Here is a 22,832-nt window from a genome sequence, read left to right as displayed (position 1 = left end):
AATTCCTGCTTTTCTGTTTACGAAGCCTAATCTTTTCTTTATATAGTCTTCCGTCATATACTGATAGACTTTCCCTGATCAAGCTGCCTACTCTGAAAAGCCGTAGGAAAATGCTAAATGTGTCATTCCTTTTTAATGTTATAATGGGTGATGTCACAGCTGGTTTTCTCGTCAACAATATTTGTTTTAATATTCCCCAACGACTTACTCGAAATTATGTACCACTAGCTATTAAATTTTCAAGAATGAATTATGAAAATGCTGATCCCTTAACTAGAATGTCTAAAGATTTTAATGAATTGTATAGTCTTTTTGATTTTTCTATGGATATTAATACTGTAAAAAGTAAAATTGTAATACATTTGAATTCACAGAATTAAGTACAAAATTGTTCATTTATATAGTCTGTAAGGAAAAATATCCATAGACTAATAAATAAAATAAATAAATAAATTGCATGAAAGACGTTATATATGTCCGATCTCAATGAAATTTGGAATGAGTGACGGAATTTGGTCTAGAAATAAGTGTGGCAAATTATATCAAAATCGGTTCAGATTTGGATATAGCTCCCATATATATTTTTGGCCGATTTTTGGTATTTGGTGTACGAAACAAGTTATATATGTCCAATCTCAATGAAATATGGAATGTATGACGGAATTTGGTCTAGAAATAAGTGTGCCAAATTTTATCGAAATCGGTTCGGATTTGGATATAGCTCCCATATATATGTTTTCGCCCGATTTAAGGTACTTGATGTACCAAAGACGCTATGTATGTCTAATTTTGATGAAATTTGGAATGTGTGACGGTGTTTGGTCTAGAAATATATGTGCCAAATTATATCGTAATCTGTTCACATTTGGATTTAGCTCCCATATATATTTTACCTATTCACAGTGGTGAAGGGTATAATATAGTCGGCCCCGCCCGACTTTGATGATTTCCTTACTGGTTCAAATTGCGAAGACGGATTTTAGAACGTGGCGAAGGTTTTGAACTTACCTGATAGTCAACTTGAGCTTGAATATGGTAATAACTCACCTTTTGTAACTATTACAAGCAGAGACATTTATGCTGAAGGTAAATCTCCTCTAGATAGAGTAAGGCAATGTGGCCGGGGTTTACTACGAAAATCCACTCACTCATCAGTGTCGATAGTCTGGCGACATTCTTAATGCCCAGGCCAGGCATCACATTTTCAACGGTGGCAAAAATATCCCTCAGTGTATTGTCCTCCATCAATACGCTGAGGGGTATTTTTGCCACCGTTGAAAATGTGAGGCCTGGCCTGGGCAGTCAGACAATTTTTTTATGAAAGCACATGTTTTGCCACACCACTGTATCACAATTTAAACTACACCTGCTGCGGATGCGGGAGGACAGTGCATTGCAACTAGCTAGCTTCCAAAAGCTCAATGTATAACATAGTTGTTTATTTACATTTGCTGACACAAAATGTGAGTGAGCTAATTTTAAAACTTTTTGTAAAGCTGAACAAGCCATAAACCATCTTCTCTGTGTGCTGGAATACAAATCCTTAGCAGTTGAAAGTTCAATCAACCAACCAACAACTCCCCCAGTTGTCTTAACTCTGGCATTCCGTTTGACACCAAAGCACAAGTGTCAATATCTGGGTATGTGGCGATGGCCTAACCATTATCAGTGAAAAGGAAGAAAGAAAGAAGTCTTAACAGGCAGGTGCTGCTCTAAGAGAGGAGCAGAAGCAAGCAAACAACTACTTTCCGCATGCTGCATGTAATTTTCGTTTCATTAATAACACAGAGAAAATCTTTATGAATTTGCCAAAGATTAATTTATGACTATGGAAAAAGGATTGCTGTTGCCGGTGCAAGACAGGCAGATGGACAGACAGACAGACATGGCCAGAGCACTGACTGCTTAAGCTTTGCAAATTTAAACAACTTAAAATCGATGTGTTCGACATTTGTTTTGCAAGAGCGGCAAGAGGGACACATGAAGGGAAGGCCTGTGATGCAAGCGACGAGCGTAGGAAAACCACTTTCACCCCAAAAAAAGCCAACAAGCAAAAAAGGAATGTATTATGCGATGGTGGCATGCCACATGCCAACGATATTAGCAACGAACCCAGCTATTACCATTCAGCCAGCCTAAATGTGTGGCATGTAAACAAACTACGGCAATGTGTTGACTTTTCTCAAAGATCGATAATTAAATCCTTCAAGCCGAACTAAGCCAAACAAACAAAAAATCCACTCCCCCCGTCAACTAATCACTCCAGCAAATCTGGTAACAAATGAAAGAAATTGCTGCCGGCCAAAATCCAGAGCAAAGAGCAAAAACCCAGCAAAAAGAAATGTCCAGCCTTAGAGAAAATGCTGAGCGCCATGGCAAACGGCGGCGGCGGCTTAAGCGCGGCATCAGCATTTTGCCTGCTGCCGATTATTATGTTGTGTGCAGAAAAATTCGTTTTAGTTTTTATTACGTTAGCGCTTGTGAATTACGTGTTACGTTACACTTTTTGCCACATAAAAATCAAATAACCAGCAGAGAGGCACTGTCATAATCTCTGGCAAAAGTCACAAGAGGCCGTGCACGATTATAAATTAGCATATAAATGGCATCGGCATTAAGCATTATGAACTGGCGGCCCCCAATGTTGAACGTGGACGCTCATAATTGAATGGTATCAAATATTTACATCGATGGCAACAGATGGCGTTGTTGCTTACCTTAGCATTTAAGCAGCCATTAAGAAGAAAGGCAAACAGCAAGGGGTTGCCTGGTTGGTTACTGCGCCACAACATTTACCGCAATTACAAAACACCTTTTGGCTAAGCATGCATGCATGCTGGTTGGTTGGCCTGGCCTGGTAATGTGAGTAGTTAACGACCACAAGTTCAATACCACCCACATGTGAATTTGCTAACAAGCCAAGCAGAGCACACAGAGGTTCAATGTAAAATTCCCCAGCCTGGGGACCTTGTTTGTGGCATCAATGCCAATCAATCACATGGAGGGACATTTTCTGTGTGTGCCTTTCGTCTTTCACATAACCAGGCCAATTAAATTTAATCGAACTATTTCCAGGTCAAGCACCTAACCACACACACACACCAACACACATAATGTAAACACCAACCAAGTCGTTGAAGCGTTAACTATTTGCGGTTGCTGTGTGTTTGTGATGAGAAACTATTTACCACCACATGATCAAAACGATGAAGGGCAAATACCCTTTCGATGCAGTTCTTGTTGTTTAAAGGACGTGAAGAATCAAAGTTTTTGCTTCAAGGATCTACATTACGTTGGCATTTGAAATGAGTTAAAAATCATAAATTATTGTAGTGCTTAACTTTTGGAGGGCGGCGGATACTTTAATCACGCTTGCATTCAAACGAATTTCATGTACAAACTTGCACATGTGCTTTTAGCTTGTGATCAAGGTTTTGAGATTTTCTGTTATTTGAGGTTTTGTACCCTACACCATTTTGTGGTAAGGGGAGAAAACAGTTTGTAAATTATATTGAAATCGATTCAGATTTGGGTATAGCTTTCAAATATATTTATATTCGGCCGATATGAGGTATTTGGCACACCAAAAACGCAAATTCTGTCCAAGTTACATCAAAGTTGGAAATTTTCGGAAATTTCGGAAATAAGGAATGTCACGCACAAATATAGGTCTGTCTAAGTATACAGTATCTATTTATACCCTCAACCTTTAGGCTAACAAGGGTATGTACCCTTTAATACAACCAAAAATGTGCCTCGCCGAAATAACGGTTTTAGACCTCAAGTATGTTTGGACGAAATTCGTTTCAGACAATTTGCAGTCGATTCAGCCATGTCCGTCCGTCTGCCTGGCTGGTGCGCACGATATCTCTCAAACGGATCAATCGATTCGAGCCAAATTTTGCACCTCGTAATATTTTGCCCGAACTTAGTTTAACTTCCGGTACCTTCCCCACAAAAGTTCAAAAATTTCTGTAAAATAATGTGAGCCATAACTATCGAAGCGAACAATGATTTGGTATATCGGTCCACTCTTTCCGCACAAAATTCGGAAAAAGTGAAATTTAGATTGTCCTTGCAGCCCCCTTTATAACGGTACAATTGTTTTCAGACGCAAGTCCATACTTACTCAGATAATGGCTAAAAGCTCCAAGAAACCCGGACGGCACTTAGTAAAATGGAAAATCCGCAAGGCAACTCTCGCAGGGAGTTTCTGATTGGTTCAATCATTGCACATTGTATTAATTAATCTAGTCATGTATTACGTTAGAAAATGGACAATATCGGTCCAGTCTGTAACGTGACAATATGATTACGTACATAACACAACAACTACCAAGAAACCCCTTAGTCATGGGTAAACACCGCCTTGACAACAGTCCTCCATACATTGTCTCTACCTGACACTAGTGGTATAACAGGCCACATACCGGTAAATTTAACTCCAGTGTATTTTTGCAACTTTCATAGGTAGTGCTTAGGGCATTCACTTCATGCCTCGAGTCACTCATATATTTCAGAGTTGGTTGCTGATGGCGAGCTGGCTAATGCAGGGTGTTACCTACACGGGTTGGAACTAAAGGCTGTCCTAAATCCGCCAAGGTATACCTTCGTGTTACCGAGTTGGGAATACTTTTTGGAAGCTACCCATTAAATCGTGGTGGCTAACAAATTACACGGGACCTTCGGGTTTTTAAGTTCTACAGTGCTCTTGAGTCATCTGTTCCGTTCGCCACTGGACCTTCGGGGTTTTCAGTTCTACGGGCCTTCGGGTCGTCTGTTCTATTCGGCACTGGACCTTCCGGTTTTTCAGTTTTACAGGGCTTTCGAGTCATCTGTTCCATTCGGTACTGGACTTTTGGGGTTTTCAATTCTACAGGGCTTTCGAGTCATCTGTTCCATTCGGGATTGGACTATCGGGTTTTTCAATTCTACAGGGCCTGTTTGGGTAATATTAGTACATTGTAGAAACTAGATCGTAGCCCTAGACTAACTCCCGAGTGACAAATCCATCGTGTCAACACCCGAACGCCGTATCCATCGTATTCCCGAACATCAACAGCCGAACGCCGACCCATCGTATTCCCGAACATCAACAGCCGAGCGCCGAACCCATCGTCTTCCCGATCATCTGCAGCCGAACACCGAATACATCGTCTTCCCGATCATCTGCAGCCGAACACGGAATACATCGTCTTCCCGATCATCTGCATTCGAACACCGAATACATCGTGTTCCCGATCATTCACACCCGAACACAGACAACATCTTCCTCGAAGAAGAACCCTCTAATTCAACACGAGCTCCTCAGCTGCCAGCTGTAAATTAGTATTTAATCAATAAATCCCCGATATAGCCCCCAGGAAAGGGTGAATACTAGTAATTTCATTTCGTAAGGTTTAGCGAGTCCTTATGGAGACCCTGGACGCGACTGAACTTACCCCAGCCGACAAGAAAACCACGTTACAAGTCATTCGGGTACCTCCTACACAAAATCTCCTAAAAGCCTGCCGGCACCAACTAAACCATTGGTGATCCCTTCCTTACGGGGGCAAATCCGTACTTCCTGCGAAATTTGCCCAAAAACCGGCATAGGCCCGAGGCTGAGGGTATATCTCTGTCGGCACAGCTGGCTGATACTTTCTTACTTGTTTTATTTCATAAGGAATCATTGTTTGCTATTAGACAATAAAATACTTTTTTAAAATACCACAAGATTTATTCTATGATTTTGTTTTTTTCTCAGGCATTTGCTACACCGAACCGTTATTTGCATATCTTTTGTTAGAGTTAACACGAATTAGAAATAACATAAACAAAAAAGTCGACAAAAGAACTTTATTTTGTAATATTTATCAAACAAACTTTTCTTGAATTGTATCTCTAGTTTACAGCTCAGATATAAGTAGCCTTTCAAAATCCAATCAATGCTGAAAAATATATTTTTGTTATCGCCACAACGAGATGGATTTTCTTTGTCAACGTGAAAATATAATAAAATTTTGTTGAATAGAATATCCCTCCATTTGAATTTGTTGCATGATATTTTTGTTGGGATAATAATCTTCTAACGCTAATCCTCGAAAATTTCAAATATTTAACAATATTCCTCTGCTCCCTCCACCCTCCCTCGTCTACAAATGCTCAATCACTTTTCATAAAGGCAGCTGAAATGAAATTTCATTAAATTGGGTTTCCTTTTTGTTGAAAAACGAGTTGAATATCCAAACAATGCACACAAAATCGAGCAACATCCCCACCACAAAAAATGCCTCAGGTGTTGTTGCAAACATAATAAATGCAACAAACATTTGCGTGCCGACACAAGCATATTAAAGACCACAAATCCTTTGGCGATGCGTGGGAACAAAACATAAAGCAGGAGGGACACACACACAGCTACATAACTATATTGTCGAATGGATGAATGGGAACGAATGAATGAAATGCCAACGTGAAAGCCAGACAACAATCCAATAATCGAAATCAAACAAATTTCAACCGTGCCAGACAATTGTTACACAATCAAATATCGCACAACTTCAGTTGCTGCATTGGCGTTCGTTCGCCGATACCTTTCGTTGCCATCAATAAATACATGAATGAACAAATGAATGAAAGAGTGACTGACTGAGAAAAATATCACATTTTCACAGGAAAGAAAGAAGAAGCATGAATTTTATTAAAACCCATTCACAATGAAAATTTTTGGGGAAATTTGTCTGCCTGCCTGCAGGTGTAATAAACCCACCACCAACCACAATGTATTACATCACAGCCTCATCATCTGTATCATATAGATGAATGAATAAATTTTGGCCTTGCATTTGCCAGTTTATTTGAACAGAATCCTCAAATATGAAGTATGGAACAATGCTAGGTCAGTGGGGGTTTACATACCAATATTAATTTTAGGTATGCATGTAAATTTCCATGGGGTGACGATTTTTCGTTACCGTAAAATTAAATTCAGTTAGTGCATTCTACCGCGTATTACCGTACTGTATATATTGTATCCTTCCTAGAATTTTGAACACAATAAACCACAAAAAATGTGAACAACTATGCGGAGAATTTAACAGGGGGGCTTGGTATACAGTGGGAACTGTTTTAAGCATACAACAATGATGTTGATGGTGTTATAATTTTTAATATAGGTTCGAGTTTTGGGAACATATAGAAAGTAATTAGTGTTACCCATGAGTATAACAATCTAACCGAAATATAAGTAGATGGACTGACCACTATGTGGTGGTATTAAAACAATACAAGGACTGTAAACATGCTATAAATTTCTTTTAACTTAAGGAGCCCAAGGGTACATTTTCTAGAGGTGTTGTCGAATTAATTATACCATCAGGAGGAGGATGTACGAGTATAAATCAGAGATCGATAATATGCCCTCACAGAGAGCAGAAGAGCGTTAGTGTCAATTTAAATGTTTTAAAATGCGCTAAGCAAGCGCACACTGCCAATCGCTGGTAAGTTCCAGTATCTGCATGATTCTTCTGATACATCCTTTATGTTTAAATCATTAATATAGCAAAGCGCTTTTGTTAACGGAATATGTTAACTGGTCGCATTAGAATGCTGAACACATCTGTATATATCAACTGTATATGTTAAGACCAAATCCGTTTCAGACAATTGCGGGTCGATTGGTGACTAACTGAGTGGTCCGTACCATAAATCTCGAAGGCAGTAACCGATTTTACTTCCCCGAAAAAAGCTAAAAAAAATGTTCACTTAAATTTAGTTTGGAGTATCGTTTGAACAGCACATCGTAATATCAAATCTAAACATGCATACAATTATAGGACGCACTAAATCGGTCCACAAAAAATAAAAATTTAATTAATTCTCTATCGAGTTGAGCTTATTAGACCTATTATATACATTGAAAAATTAGGAGTCTACCGAAGTCCCACGCATTCAACCATTACGCTACGTTTCACGGGTGGTTAAGTCGATAAGGCAAAAAAATAATAAATAAATAAATAAAAATGTTCGTGTAAATGCAGATAGAAGACAGGAACTGGAACCGCTTTGTATACGTTGTGGTCCCGAAAATTTCAACAGTCCACATGCAGCAGCCAAAATGGCATTTTTGTTTTTTAACAAATAGAGCAAGTACGCAAATAAGTCCCCGATACTTTCGAAAGCCGAAATCTTATGGCCACAACCAAAAAAAAAAAAAAACTTGGATTGCGCGTCGGGTTAGTGAAAAAAGAAGAACAAAGGACCGGACTCTTTACAGAATATGTGCAGTTTGCGCAATGGAAGTGGAATCAATCCGACACAAAAATTACAAACTATTGCGCTCTGTGTTGTAGCTGCTACGAAACGAAACTTAAACTACGAGTTGAATTTATGATAAATCGAGGGCGCAGATGAGCCTGATGCTAAAGAATTTCCACAATCTGACAAAATTCTTTAGCATCACGCTCATCTGCGCCCACGACCAAACTGAAGAGAAAGATGTTATACTCTGCGAATGTTCAGCCTTCATGTGGTAACATTAGACAACGGAATAAGGCTGATCGATTTCGTAGCGGCAAAAACCATAATAGTGAGCACAACCAGGGTCCAACATCTCGACATATGTTCATAAGGCCACGTGAGTATTCCGTTTAAGGCCTGTACTATATGTTGTGATGGCACATGTTGGAAGACGACATTCCCGGTACCGATTATGAGGAAGCGCAGTGGTATAGAATAACCCACTTTCTTCAAACTGCCGCAAAATATATACTTGGGTACCAAAAACCAACACCTAAAAATCAATGGGACGATCAGGAGTGTCGTAAGGCTACTGAAGAGAAGGACGCGGCATATAGGCCAACTCTGCATCCCTGCATCCAGAAGCATCATAAAGCGCCAAGGAAAAATATTCGAAAGAGCAAGTGCAAAATTGGGCCGGGCCGAATTTTTTATAACCTCACCCATACAATATTCTGAACTAATGGAATAATTATTTTCCTTTCCTGTCCACAATTTTAGGTAAAGTTTTTCGACTACGGATACTCCATTGCCGAAATTATGTCAGAAATGTATCTAACAAGTAAAAAAAAAGTATCAGTCGGCTTGGCCGACAGAGATATACCCTCAGCCTGTGTATATTGAAACAATTTTTTCCCATAAAACGTCGGTTTTAAAAATTTTGAACTCATGAACCGACAAATATGTTGATTAGATTAAAGAGCAGAAGTTTTGCGGGGGAATTACTTAAAAGAATGGATCGACATTGATCATTATGGAAGTCGATCTCCAGCCACTACATACGTTGCCATAGGGGGGTTTTACTCCCTTTGGGCTGTCTGCTTAAGAAGTGTGGTTTTGCCCCTGAAAAAAATTTTACCGTCATAATTGAGGCAGCGAATGCAAGCTGCTTCCACAAAAATAAAAGTGATTCGGTAGCAGGTCTTAAAGTGAACTTATCCGAAATTTTGTTTGGGAGGTACTGGATGAAGTGGACAAACATAGTCCATATTTGGACCTGATCTATATCTCGTAGATATATAAAGATGTGTTAAGTATGGACCAATTCGGCCACTCCCTTCAAAAGTTACCGTACGAATAATTTTTCCGAACATTTTTGAAATTTTGTGGGGGAGGTACCTGAGGGAGTGGACCGATATAGATTATCTTTGAACTTAAACTATGTTTGGGCAAAATATTACTAAGGTCAAAATTTGGACCCAATCAGCAGATCCGTTGGAGAGTTATCTTGCGCTCCAACCACCCCACACGGTGTCATAGGGGTTTTGTGAAACTTTTAAGCTATTTTCTCAGGAAGTTTGGACTTGCCCCTGCTGAAACTTGTACCGTCGTATGGGGGGCAGTGAATACAAGTTGCTAAAACAAAAACCAAAGCGATTCGAGAGCAGGTCCTAAATTGAACTTATCCGAAATTTTGTGTGGGAGGTACCCGAAGGAGTAGACCTATTGAATCCATACTGGAACCTCATCTAAGTCTGGTACATATTTGACGATGAGCAAAGTATGAACCAAATCGGTTACCCCCTTAAAGAGTTATCGTGCGCACAAATTTTCCGAACTTTTTCGAACTTTTGTGGGGGAGGTACCGGAAGGAGTGGACCGATATAACCCATCTTCGAACTTAAACTAAGTTTGGACAAAATATTACGAAAGCCAAAATTTGAACCGAATCGGTTCATCGGTTCGAGAGTTATCGTGCGCTCCAGCCAGCAGGACAGACAGACAGACAGACAGACGGACGGACATGGCTAGATCGACTCCAAATTGTCTGAAACACATTTCGTCCAAACATACTTGGGGTCTAAAACCATTATTTCGATGAGGCACATTTTCATCGTATCAAAGTGTATATACCCTCCTTAGCCTAAAGGCTGAGGGTATAAAAATGTCTTCCATCGAGCGGTACCATTATATGGGAGCTATATGAAAGTGTGGGGCTATGTTGACAATTTTAGCCGACCTTTGGGAACCTCAAATGTGAACTTCGGGGAACATAAAATATCAAATTACGGGTAGTTTAGTCAAAGCATGTAGCTAAAACCCTCAAAATACCGAAAATCGGGAGGTACCGTTATATGGGACTACACCAAAGTATGTACCTATGTTGACAATTTTTGTGAGGGCTATACCAAAAAGTGGCCTGCCTATAAAAAAATTCGGGTGCAAAAATATGACTGAATTAGTTTGGAGGCTAGACTGATTACTAGAGTCGGACATGGCTAGATCGACTCATAATTTTATCCTGATCAAAAATATATGTACTTTATGGGGTCACAAATCATGATTTCAATACTATGGTGTAGGGTATAAAATATCGAAGAGGAGAGAGGAAAAGCATATTTTCAGAAAAAAAAGAGCAGGAGGTTCAAACGGCAGAATGAAGCCCGAAGATTTTGCCAGCGTATAAAACAATAGACTAAGAGTACTAAGAGTGCGGTGCAGGCACAAAGATGATGCAGGCAATCTTGTAACTTATGGAGATATCACACTGAGGATATTGAATCACTGAGGATATTTAATCATGGGCGGTGGTGAAGATGCCCCGGAATTAGCCAAGGTCTGAGCGACATGCAGATAAGAAGATAAGGTATTACAATTCATGAAGAAAAAACACTTTCGATTGTATATGTGTGTGTATTAAAGAATGATTCTAGGAAGACCAGCGACACTAGGTTGAAACGATCGTAGCATTTTCCTCAATTAATTCAATTAAACAAAATTAGAGAAATAAAGTAGAAGATCGGTGCGTTTGAAAATTTATTCTTAATTCGGCTTATGGAACAAACGATTCTGTGTAGAATAAAAGCCATTTAAGAAAGTAAACGCAAAGAGTGTCACCTTAACAAACCGTTCAATAAACAAATCTACTTTTGAGTTGTGTTGTTATTACTGTTATTGAGTCCCACCTGTACCATAATGAACAAAATTTCACCCAGCATTTCATGCAAACGAAGGTTGACATACCAAAAAAATGCTAACCTTGTAATGCAGTGCGTATTTTGTCTTTGCGCCATAGATTGTCGAATGCATTCCGTCCGCATCAAATTAAATCGAATTGCTGCTGCATTGCCAACGTAGCGACGAAGTTTAAGTGCAATTGAAATCTTCAAGTGGATGAGAGTTGCACTTTTATGTGTTAACTCTTGATTGAAGTGGTAAGATACAGTTTTAAACTTAAATTTATATTGGATGACCCAGAATGAATTTAAAATTAACGGTAAACCAAAAGAATTTAAACTTTGTTTGGGTAAAAGGATGTGGTAAGATGTGATACAAAATGTAATTAATTAAAGAAAAAAAGCCAAAATTTTGTTTAATAATGTAATTGCAAAGTGACATTGACGCCAGAGTGTGAAATCCAGAGAATGAAAATACAATATTTCGAGAGTGCTAAAAATTCAAATCTTATCAAAAGCACACATACAGTCGACTAGTAAAGCGGTTTTACTAGATGATTGAATGTGGGTATTGATTCAAGCTGAACAAATCTCATAGACAAGAAATTAGGAAATATTTGTATTTTGTTGTTTATAAATTCCATAAAATTGTTTAAATTAAATTTTAGGTATTTTAAGAATACAACAAAATCCAAGCTTAAAACTAGGTTAAGTGCACATAAGTCGGTCCAGAAAGCAAAAAAAAAAAAAAACAGACCTATGGAACAAAAAACCGCACTTGCAGCAAATTGTGCTCTTACAGGACACACTCCTAACTTCAAAAATGTGGACATTTTAACGCAAGAAAATAACTCCAAGCGAAGATTTATGCTAGAAATGCTCCAAATAATAAATGTTCCGACAGAAAATCGTATGAATTACAAGACAGACACAGACCACTGTGCGCAAATCTACAGAAACTTAATAGAAAAAAAATTTTAGTTGGAAAGTATTTGTGAAAAGATGAAGTTATTTTTAGTGATTATAAAATAAAACAAATGTAATGATTGTGATAAAAACATTTTTATTAATGTTTTTATATAAAAAATTTAATTTGTTCTTTTTAAAGATTAAACCCTGATGATGGTTGTCGGAATTGACCGAAATGTCGGAAAATAAAAATAATATTAAAAACAATATAAAATGTTTTTAATTTGCTGACCTCAAGCCAACACCAAAACTTTAGTTTTGGAAATATTATTGCCTTTGCTTTTGCTTAAAAACAAAAAACAACTATTTTTTCCTTTGTTTTCAGTTTTCGTTGTTAACAAGCTATAAGATTTACTGCAGTCATTAATATTGCTAGATCTAATACAACTAAAGAACCAATAAAACACACAAATTCAATCTCTTGAATCTAATTAATACTATTTCCCAACTCTCACAACAATTCACAAAAAAACAACTCTAATTGAATTCAGTTGCATTTTATTGTATGCCTCATTTATATCCTTTGTCTGGGCATAACCAACTTGTTCTCTCTTGTATTCTCTCATTTAGTTAGTTTAATTAAGTAAATTCCAATTAAAATTGAAAAAAACTTTTCCTTCAGCCAACAACTGGTAATAAAATAACAATTAGTTGCTACTTACAGAACATCCCAAAATTTGTTTGTTTTGGCCCCTCCCTACCTTCCTCCCTCTTCACAAAAAAAAATTAAAACAAAATCAGAAAACTTTATTGGCATCCTGTTGGGTGTTGTTTTGCCTTGTCGCAACAAATAACAAAATAAAAAACTTCTTTAGAATGGTAACAACAATCAATACAAATTTTGGATGGTAAACAAACGAAAAATGTTGGTACTAAAATAACAAAAGAACTACATCAGATTCTGGTACTGGAAATTAAAATTAAAACAATATATAACATTAAAAATTTCAAAAATTAAGGAATTGTGACAATTAAGGACTTTATAAAAATATTAGACTCGTTTTAGTCTACTTGAACAAGTCATGTTAAATCCAGCAAAGAATTGTTAAATTCACACGTTTCCATACACTGCACCCCTCGATTCCAAATTCCACGAAATCGTTACATTTAAAACTAACGCCACACATACCCTTTACTTTATTATATGAAAAAAAAGAAATACTTACGAAAAAGTATAAATCCACATTCTTTGTGCGTTTTGGGGCACAGGTTTGGCGTTCTGTGGGGCAACAACCGGTATCATCTGCACAACGATGTAGAATTGTGCAATGTGGTGTATAAATTTTCCAAGAGTCGCGGCGAATGCGTTCAACGCGTGGTTGTGGTATGCGACAGGAGCCCTCCTTTACAATGCGTCGATGGTGGGCACTGGCAAAAGCTGAAAAAACAAAAGAAAAGATGGAAAACAAAATTAAAAGGAGTTCTTATTACAGTTGACACCCCAAAAGCAGACTGCATTTCAGGAGATATCCTGCCTACGCTTTATGCTCTCCACAAGCAACAGTAAATATCCAGCGAGCTTATATTCCATAACAGTTGTGTTTTTCCTTGTTGTTTTTTTTTCACCTTTTCATCATGCAACCCAAAAACTGTCAACATGCTTGAACGAACGGTAAACAAATTATTTTTTGGCAGTAAAAAATTTAGGTCGAAAGCATGCCAAACCATCTTGTCATTGTTAGTGTTACATTTTTTCACCGTTCATTGGCGCACAGATTTTTTATTTCTGCCTTTATTCTCAAAGTTTGGCTTCAAACACCCAGAAATCACAATTTAACACCTTCCATATCCACCCAACAACAAGAAGTGAGGAAAAATGCAAAGCAATGGCTTCAAATACCACGACGAAAAAAGACACAAGAAAATCCCATTGAAATGACATTCTTTCCTCGTTCGATCGAGAACACGAAACTTGCTGTGACATTTCAGTGCAATGCTAAGGCATTGACAAACGTTTTTTATGGGGCCAAACGTTTTATTTTTTGCAATCGTTTTTAGGTTGTCAATACTTAAACAAGATATATTCCCAAAAACAAAGTGATATTCTAATCCACTTAAGATATAGTTTTGCATACATTGAAACAAATTTCAAAATATTCAATGATAATGGCATGTAATATATATGGCATGTATTTTGTTGATATTTGAAATTGTTTCAGCTTTTAGTTAACTGATAACAATGTGTTTTTTTTTCATTGGACTTAAGAATTGATTTTAAAACATCACTTACAATAAACAAAATAAATCTTGTCGTTACGGAGGGAAATCACACATCGAGTGTGTTGAACATACCTGTAAAGGAACATGGACACGTATCATTATCGTCACCAGAAAGGCTTGCCCTCGATTGGATATAATGAATAAAATTCGTTGACAAATTACACGAAAGCTGGACAGCGTAAAACTCACATCACACACTGATTAACTAACCCAATAACTTGATGGAACAACTTCACTTTCAATATGGAATCAGTGCAACAAGTAATATATGGTCTGTTCCAGAACTGCAAGAATCTACTATTTTTTCGATAACATGAGGGGAAAAATGCTATCGTAGTAAAAAATAGTAGCTTCTTGCAGGTTCTGGAACAGAGCAATAGTGTACATCCTGTTAGTAGTGTCCATCGCTATGTTAGTACTTGGAAACCAGAGGCTTAGACCCAAAAACTGAATGAAATATTCTTTATTGAACCGCTCTCACTGATTATTTTTCATTGATGCTATGAAAAGTTGCATTAATATAATGAAATGTTTTAAACCTATGGACAAAACTATTTGCAATAAAATGAATTCATCATATTGTAACTAAGGTAATTGGTGGATTTAGGTTAAATTATATAAATGTCCGTTAATTTAAAAATCTGTTTTATAGCGTAAATTTACTTTATATGATGCAACTTTATAACAACTATAAACAACTATCTAGTCTCTCGTATTTATTACACCTGCAGCATTTGTTTATATGTGTATTTGCTAACCGATTGACATTTCGCTTGACCATTGCAGAACATCCTAGATAATGGATACTAGAACAGGTGGTGCTTCAGCGAGCGAGTATAAATACAAATAAAAATCTACCCTCGAAATAAAACCTTTGTACAAGAAGTAAGTTAAAGCTGGGTGCTTATTAGAGTTAAGCTATGTGCTTAGTACAGTAAAGTAAGGTACGAAAGCGTAAATTAAAGTCAATAAAAATAAAACATTGTTGAATCGTAATATATACTAACCCACATTTAATTTGGTACAAATCGTAACAGTATTTGTCATTAATTTAATTTGTTGTTCATTAAGTGAGTATGAGAGAATTTATTCAGTGAAACTGCTTCATTGATAAAACCTTTACATCAGTGGAAGTATTTCATTAAGTTTTCTTCAATAAAACTCAATGAAGTTTTCTAATTAATTCAATGAAGCTCTTCGTTGGTTCAAAATCAATATCAAATTTCATTATTATAACGTAAAATTTCATTCATATTATTAAGGCATTTAATTGAATTCGTGAAACAATTTCCCTCATACTCTCGTAACGAACAAAAAATGGTGAATATGTTTAATTTATTTTCATTGATATAACGTCAAGTTGAAATCATGTTATGATGTTTTTTCTTGCCGTGTACGACCAGGAGTGAGTGGGTTATCCTTCAAATGCTCCATATATATGGTTCAGATTGTTATACGCTGCCGAAACATAAAAGACGCAGACTAAAATAAGTCGAATGCTTTTGCCTCGTGGATATATAATATTTTGGAAAATTCTAAAGATTGATATAGTATTTCAGCCGTGCAACAAAATGGAAGCAAGACTGTGTGTTCTTCCAAGTCATGTACAATGGAAGATAGGACTGTACAAGGGAAGAGACAAGCCAGTCTGGGGAGACGTTATTCCGTTCAAGAGCCGTCGTGAGCAAGAACATCAGTAGGGTGTCCAAAACCGAAAGCGGTTAACCTGTTTTGAGTTACAAATCCGAAACCGGGTTTCGCCAAAAACGTAATTTTCGGTTAACCAAAAAACCGGTTATTTGTGCCGGTTGACCGGTTTTAAGAAAATATTAATATTTTTTTTTATTTTTTGAAATTTTGCCTGTTAGGGCAAAGATCATTTTTAATGATTTTTATAAATTTTCTCGTTTAGAGTTAAGCTTGATGATCGTAATTTGTTGAAAGTGAAAAAGGAAAGCCAAGGACACAAACCCACAAAGACACCAAATTATGTGACTGGTTTCGCTGGTAGTTGGTTAGCTCTTCAGACATATCGACTGTGGAATGGCTTCTCTGTCGTAGAACTTTTGGTTTTTCAAATATCATTGGAACAAAGTGATCGATATCTCGTTTAAAAGCAGTCATTGATCGGAACAACAGAATAAAATGATGGAGGTATCGTTTAAGAACCTCGTGGGCCAGAATATGAGCATAAAGTGACCGACATCTCGTTCAAAAGAGGTAGTTGGCCTGAACCTCGTCAGAACTGTATGAAGTCTAGTCGGCCTCATGACTCCAGCTATTTCCTTGAAGACGACTTGGAAAACAATAAACACTTGAGATTGATATCGTTTACTATGGAACCGACTTAACAAATAAATCCGTTTCGCGAACAGTATTCAGAATATGTTGGTGATACTTGAAAAATCCTTCCTAAAATGTCTGAAGGTAGCTCTATCTTTGACAATGCGATCTTTTGAGATGATCCTGAAAAACAACTTCGACACTCATGAGCCGCTTGCCACTCTAAGTAACAAGTGTAGATTTGGCTTGCCACTCTAAGAAACAAGTGTAAGTGTGACTAGTCACTTAAAAAGTAAGTTATCTTAAAATGGATATTTTTAGACGTTTGCGTATATTCTGCCAAATAGTTTTGTGTATTCAATAATATGTTCTGTTTTATTTTTGTGCTCTTTGCACATTAATTGCCAGTTTCTCTAAGACGATTCGAATTCAATTTCGTTCGAATCACTATCAAACTCCTGTTGTTGTAGAACATTTGGTTTGATTGAAAATAAAAATGAATCAAATATTTTTTTAAACACAGAAGTTTCATAGTAGTTCGAACGAATTTAAAGTCGAATCTACTTAGTAAAATATACCATAATTGTTGTTTTCAATCCTTGTAATTCAACCGATTGTCTCATGCTCTCCAGGAGATTGAGAGCAAATATCTTAAAGTGGCTTGTAAAGAAAATATTTGTAGTGCTGTGTGTGATTCCATATGTTGAGCCACTTGGCATGACTGAAAAATAATCAGCAAATATAAGCTAATATTATGTTCAGAAGTTTTTACTCAGCAGTACAATGTTGGTGAAATTTCTTCAGTGTTGTGTCTTCAAGTGTTGTCTTGAAACACACTGGCTTTGGCTGTTACGTGTAGGGCAAATATCATTGAGTTATGAGATATGAGTGAAGTCTCCCTCGTCCATTCGGATATATTTGTTTATTTTTGGCAATGTTGACAATTGTTGATGTTTTCCAGCCTGGGTATTCACGCCAGGCATTTTGCGTGTAAGTTGCGGTGCTATTGGTTGTACATATGTGTCAACTTCAAAACTTTTAATTAAAACTATTGCAAATCCAATAATAATTTTTACTTGAATTCCTTTCAACTTACCTTTATTTTGTCTTTGCTGCAAAGCATATTGTCGCCTAGACTCCAATACAGATGTGGGTGAACCTAATTCTTCCTCCTTTTTGCGGGTCACGGTACCCGGCACGTAATAACGTGAATAGATGTTATCCGAATCGTCCTAAAGAAGAAAACGAAGAAAAAAGAAAAGAAAAACAATTTTAATTTAATTTCAAATCAAAAAATTTTTCCAAAAAAAAAAAAAAAACAAAACATTTCATGCAACAGATCATGAAACTTTAACTTAAAGTGTTTTAAAGCTTCTTATGTATGTGCATGTGTATGTGATGGATTGGTTTATATTGTCGCATTAGCATATGTGTCTGTCATAACTTCCTTAACACCTTTTACTTTTGTCCGCAACCATTGGCATGTTTCGATTTTTTTTTGCTTAGTTGTGGTCCAATGATATTTCACCTAGTATTTCATTTTTGTTTCTTTTTTTTTGGAATATAGTCCACAGACCTCCCCAATATTACAAATGATCTCTGCTAGGGATTACATTGTGGCTAATGGGAATTTATTGATTTTGAAATACTGTGCATTTGAACAAATTCCTGCCAAATGAAATATAACAAATTGTTAGCCTTTTTTCAATTTCGGTTTCACATGACTTGGTCTATTGTCATCAAACAGCAACAACAACGAAAATGTCTTTGTTATGGCAAAATACCTCTGAGGTAAATATAAAAAACTACGACCAAACTGGCTGCCTTTTCGACTGGTACATTTGTCATTTCAACAGGATATTTTTTCGAATGATATAACAACACAACAACAGCCTAGGCAAATGGGCAGACACACACAGCCGGACAGGTGGTAAAACTCATTTAATGGTCTGTGATTGTTATGGCGTTGTTTGGCTGAAATTTACGTAGCCATGAGGCATATTGCCATACATCTGAGAAGGCGACAGCTCGTTTGTCTATTTGACAGCTTTCGGCAATAAGACATTTTTATGCTTTGTTTGGCTTTACGGCCAGCAAATGCAACAACAACGAGAGCAACCGAACCCAAGTAGTATTGGTGTCGAAAATCATTTTATGATTAGTAAGCCATGCAGCAAACAACGAAAGTTTCGTTAGCCTTCCCTAAAATGTAATTTATTAAATTGTTAATAAGTTTGTCAACTGGCTTAGTTGCATTTGTTTCCATCTCGGAAACTAGAGCAGATTGGAAAAAGCCGACCAAAAATTCAGAAAGAGCATACCCGAAAACCCTAAAAACCACCTATATCTCAAAAAGTAAAAAATGGCGTATGGAACACATAAGCATGACACCGAAGCTATATAGCCATATCGATTCAGCTCCTCGACGCATTCAGACTTCTGAGCCAAAATCAACTTACAATACTCTCAAAAATGGCAACTCTATTTAAATATATTGTATTGTGGTGGAAAACATGTACATAAAAATAATCAAGAGCTTTGAGTGCTCCATTTATCATTCCATTTGGCAGCCACAAGATGCTGTTCATGTTGATGACATAAAACTACCCAGGACATTCATACCAGGATATGTGGCATCTATCACATGTTGGTAGCTACTGGTATTGTATGACAAAATAAATTATTTACGAAATTTATGTGTATGAATTGGCGTAACAACAAAAACGTGTGTATTTCCCAATATGTAGCCACAATGTTTGCGGAATGCTTTATAAATTCCTTATTTCTCAATAAAGTCATAACCCAAAGCTGATGTTGTAATATGGAATTGCACTTTTGTGTAAACATTTTTAGCATTCCAATGACCAAAATGTAGAATTATTGTAAAAATCATTAAAGTTGTTTGTGTGTGAAAGTGGTATTTTAGAAATTCATGGAACACTTAATAGATTTCACATTGGGATTTGAAGTAACAAACATACATATGTATTAAAGGATTTGATATAACAAAGAGAGATATTTAGAGATTTAATTAAAATAATACAAAACGAAAATCTAAACTATGCATAGTAGATAAATGTATAATTGAAAACTTGATCTAAGTCTATTGAAATGTTTTATTTTATATTAATATAGAAAGTGAGTGGTCATCGGCTTCGCTCTTCTTACATATTAGAACCTTGCTCAAACAACTAATGCATGTACATATGTATCAAAGTCTAATAAAATCCCACTAACTATTGATATTCTTTAAATCATTTTTCAAAATTACTATTATCGTATTCCGTCAATTCCCAACCAATGGACCATAGGGCGCATTTTAGAAACCTGCAACAGAAATCTTTTCAATTCCAATTGTTTAGTTTTGTTAAAATTAAGCAATTTATTTGCTACACATTTGATTGCCAACAATTTGTCAAAGACAAAACCCAACGTAATGTCGTCGTCCACTTGTGACAATGCGAATTTGTGGGCCACAATTTATGGCTCTATTAGCATTGCCTACTGACTACTTTCAAACCACAATAAATTCATATTAGTTGGTCATATTTCAAAGCATTTCAAAGATATGGAAAAGGAAAAACGGGCGACGCACATACACACACCTAACAAAATACAGATAAAACAGAAGATTGAAGGAGATTGAAAAAAAGTTGTTTTCCACATATGCTATTTTTTTGATCTACTGACCAAATATAAATGTTATATAATGTTATTTTTCTGTGAAAAATTCAATTCACTAGTACTTGAAATCTCCTCAATCAAAATGTTTATGAAGGAAGGTGAAAAAAAACAAGTGGAAAAGTACCAGACAGCTTTGCCAACAGAGATATAACCTCAGCACATGTGAATTGAGACCTTCATCTATGGACAAATCGAATACCGGATACACAATAGAAAGCCCTTTTCACAAAAATTATGTATTTAGTGGTTTTTAGAATTTCGTGGCCTTTTATTTGGCGTATAAATTTGCCGCCAAAAATAACTTTTGGTTTATTTATCTTAATTATAGATTGTCCGAATAAATGTGAAGGTTTTGGTAATACGTTTGAGTTGGATTAAAGCAAAAGGGTTGAACTTTTGCGGAGGAGGTACCTAAAGGAATGAACTGACATAAACCATTCTGAAAGTGGATCTAATTTTGGGAATGTTTCTTTTCGATAGTCATTTTAGATGTTCACCGTACGAATTTTAGAGTTTTTGGATCATTATGTCGAGAAGCATATGTATGCTTGTCCACGAAAAAATATATCGTGGTAATCTGAATCACTACATTCGATAAACATTAAAAAAACCTAGAACTACACTTAAGCGAAAATTTTGATATTTTGTGAGGGAGGTACCCGTAGGTGTTATCCAATGTAGACCCTTTTTAAACTTGATGTACGTTTGGAAGACATATTAGAAAGTACAAAGTTTAGGTCATATCGGATACACAATTCGTATTTTACCGTGCTCATCAATAATTTTATCTCACGAAGGGCTTACCCTCAAAAATAATTAAACAGTCGTAATAGTCGCTGCGAGGATCCGAAAGCTGGTATTTTGCGGAAATGTTTGACTCTTTGCGTGGGAATTACCCGAGCGAGTGGATCGATATATCGATCGATATCGCTAAAATCGATTACTCCCTTAGCGAGTTCTTTAGCGCAAAATTTTAGCGAAAAATGTTGAGAAATTGTAATGGAGGTACCGGAAGGAATGGATCAATATCAGTGCCAACGAGGGTATAAACATTTTCATACGGGTAAAATGTGCCTCATCGAAATAATGGTTTTAGACCCCAAGTATGTTTGCACGAAATACGTTTCAGACAATTTGGATTTGATTAAGCCATGTCCACGATAGCTCTTGAACGGATTAACCAAAATTTGTAATATGTTGTCCAAACTTAGTTTAAGTTCGAAGATGGGCCATATCGGTCTACTCCTTCAGGTACCTCCCCCACAATAGTTCGAAAATGTTCGGAAATTTGTGCTCACAATAACTCTTGAAGGGAGTAATCGATTTGGTCCATACTTTGCACATCGTGAAACTGCTACCAGACTTAGATGAGGTTCCAATACAGACTCAATCCGTCCACTCCTTGGGGTACTTCCCACACAAAATTTCGGAAAAGTTGAGTTTAGGACCTGCCTTGGTTTTTTGTAATAACTTGTATTCACTGCCCCCCATACGATGGTACAAGTTTCATCAGGGTCAAGTCCATACTTTCTAAGAAAATAGCCTGAAAGGTGCAAAAAACCCTATGACACCGTGTGTCGTGGTTGGAGCGCAAGATAACTATCGAACGGATCTGCCGATTCGGTCCGAAATTTGGCCTTTGTAATATTTTGTCCAAACTTAGTTTATCTTCGAAGATAAACAACATTTGTCCACTCCTTCAGGTACCCAGTTCTAAAATATTCGGAAAAATTGTGGGCACGACAACAACACTGCACACATTAATATGAAAGATGTCGTCTTCCTTGTTCCTTCTGGGATGTTTCCGTGTTTGGTCGGATCGGACTTGCGAAGTGTTTTATATGTTTTCTATTTAAGTCTTTGAATTCTGATTGTCGCTCAATGACTATTTCGATAGAATACTTAAGAACAATAAGAAAAACTCTTACCTGGGAATACTTGATTGAATTCTGGTTATACAATATTTATTCAGTAACGCATAAACTTCGTTTTTAATCCCTTTTTTCGAAGATAGTGTCGTGAAAAAATATAATTACTCCAAACCACTAGCATCTTCCAAGCGCTCCACAGAGGGGAAACATAGGCCTAAAGTTGCTCAAAACTCAAAATATGAAAATCGTTGTTTTATGAAAAAATGTTGATAAACGACAACCAAACTCTTTTCTACATTTGCTATAACCATCCTCGACTTTGTAAGATTAACCAATCCAATGCAGCAGTCGATTGAACTCAGCCATATTGGAAACAAAAAGTAAATTTTCGAAAACTAAGAAATTAGGT

The 22,832-nt window shown here is 36.7% G+C and overlaps 1 protein-coding gene across 1 annotated transcript in view; it reads right to left on the bottom strand.

Annotated features, from left to right (window-relative positions):
- Positions 1-22,832, bottom strand: part of LOC141391992 (uncharacterized) — a 302,001-nt gene that overhangs the window by 33,129 nt on the left and 246,040 nt on the right. Inside the window, exons 2-3 of the mRNA XM_073964822.1 lie at positions 17,965-18,100; positions 13,532-13,743 (exon numbers count right to left, since the gene is read on the bottom strand). Coding sequence (XP_073820923.1) covers positions 13,532-13,743; positions 17,965-18,100 — 348 coding nt within the window. The remainder of the gene's footprint in view (positions 1-13,531; positions 13,744-17,964; positions 18,101-22,832) is intronic.

Source organism: Musca autumnalis, unplaced genomic scaffold, assembly GCF_047663935.1.
Source record: "Musca autumnalis isolate F117 unplaced genomic scaffold, ASM4766393v1 scaffold_2, whole genome shotgun sequence".
NCBI lineage: Eukaryota > Metazoa > Arthropoda > Insecta > Diptera > Muscidae > Musca > Musca autumnalis.
Note: the sequence above shows the minus strand (reverse complement) of the source record. Positions and strands in the feature narration are given on the sequence as shown.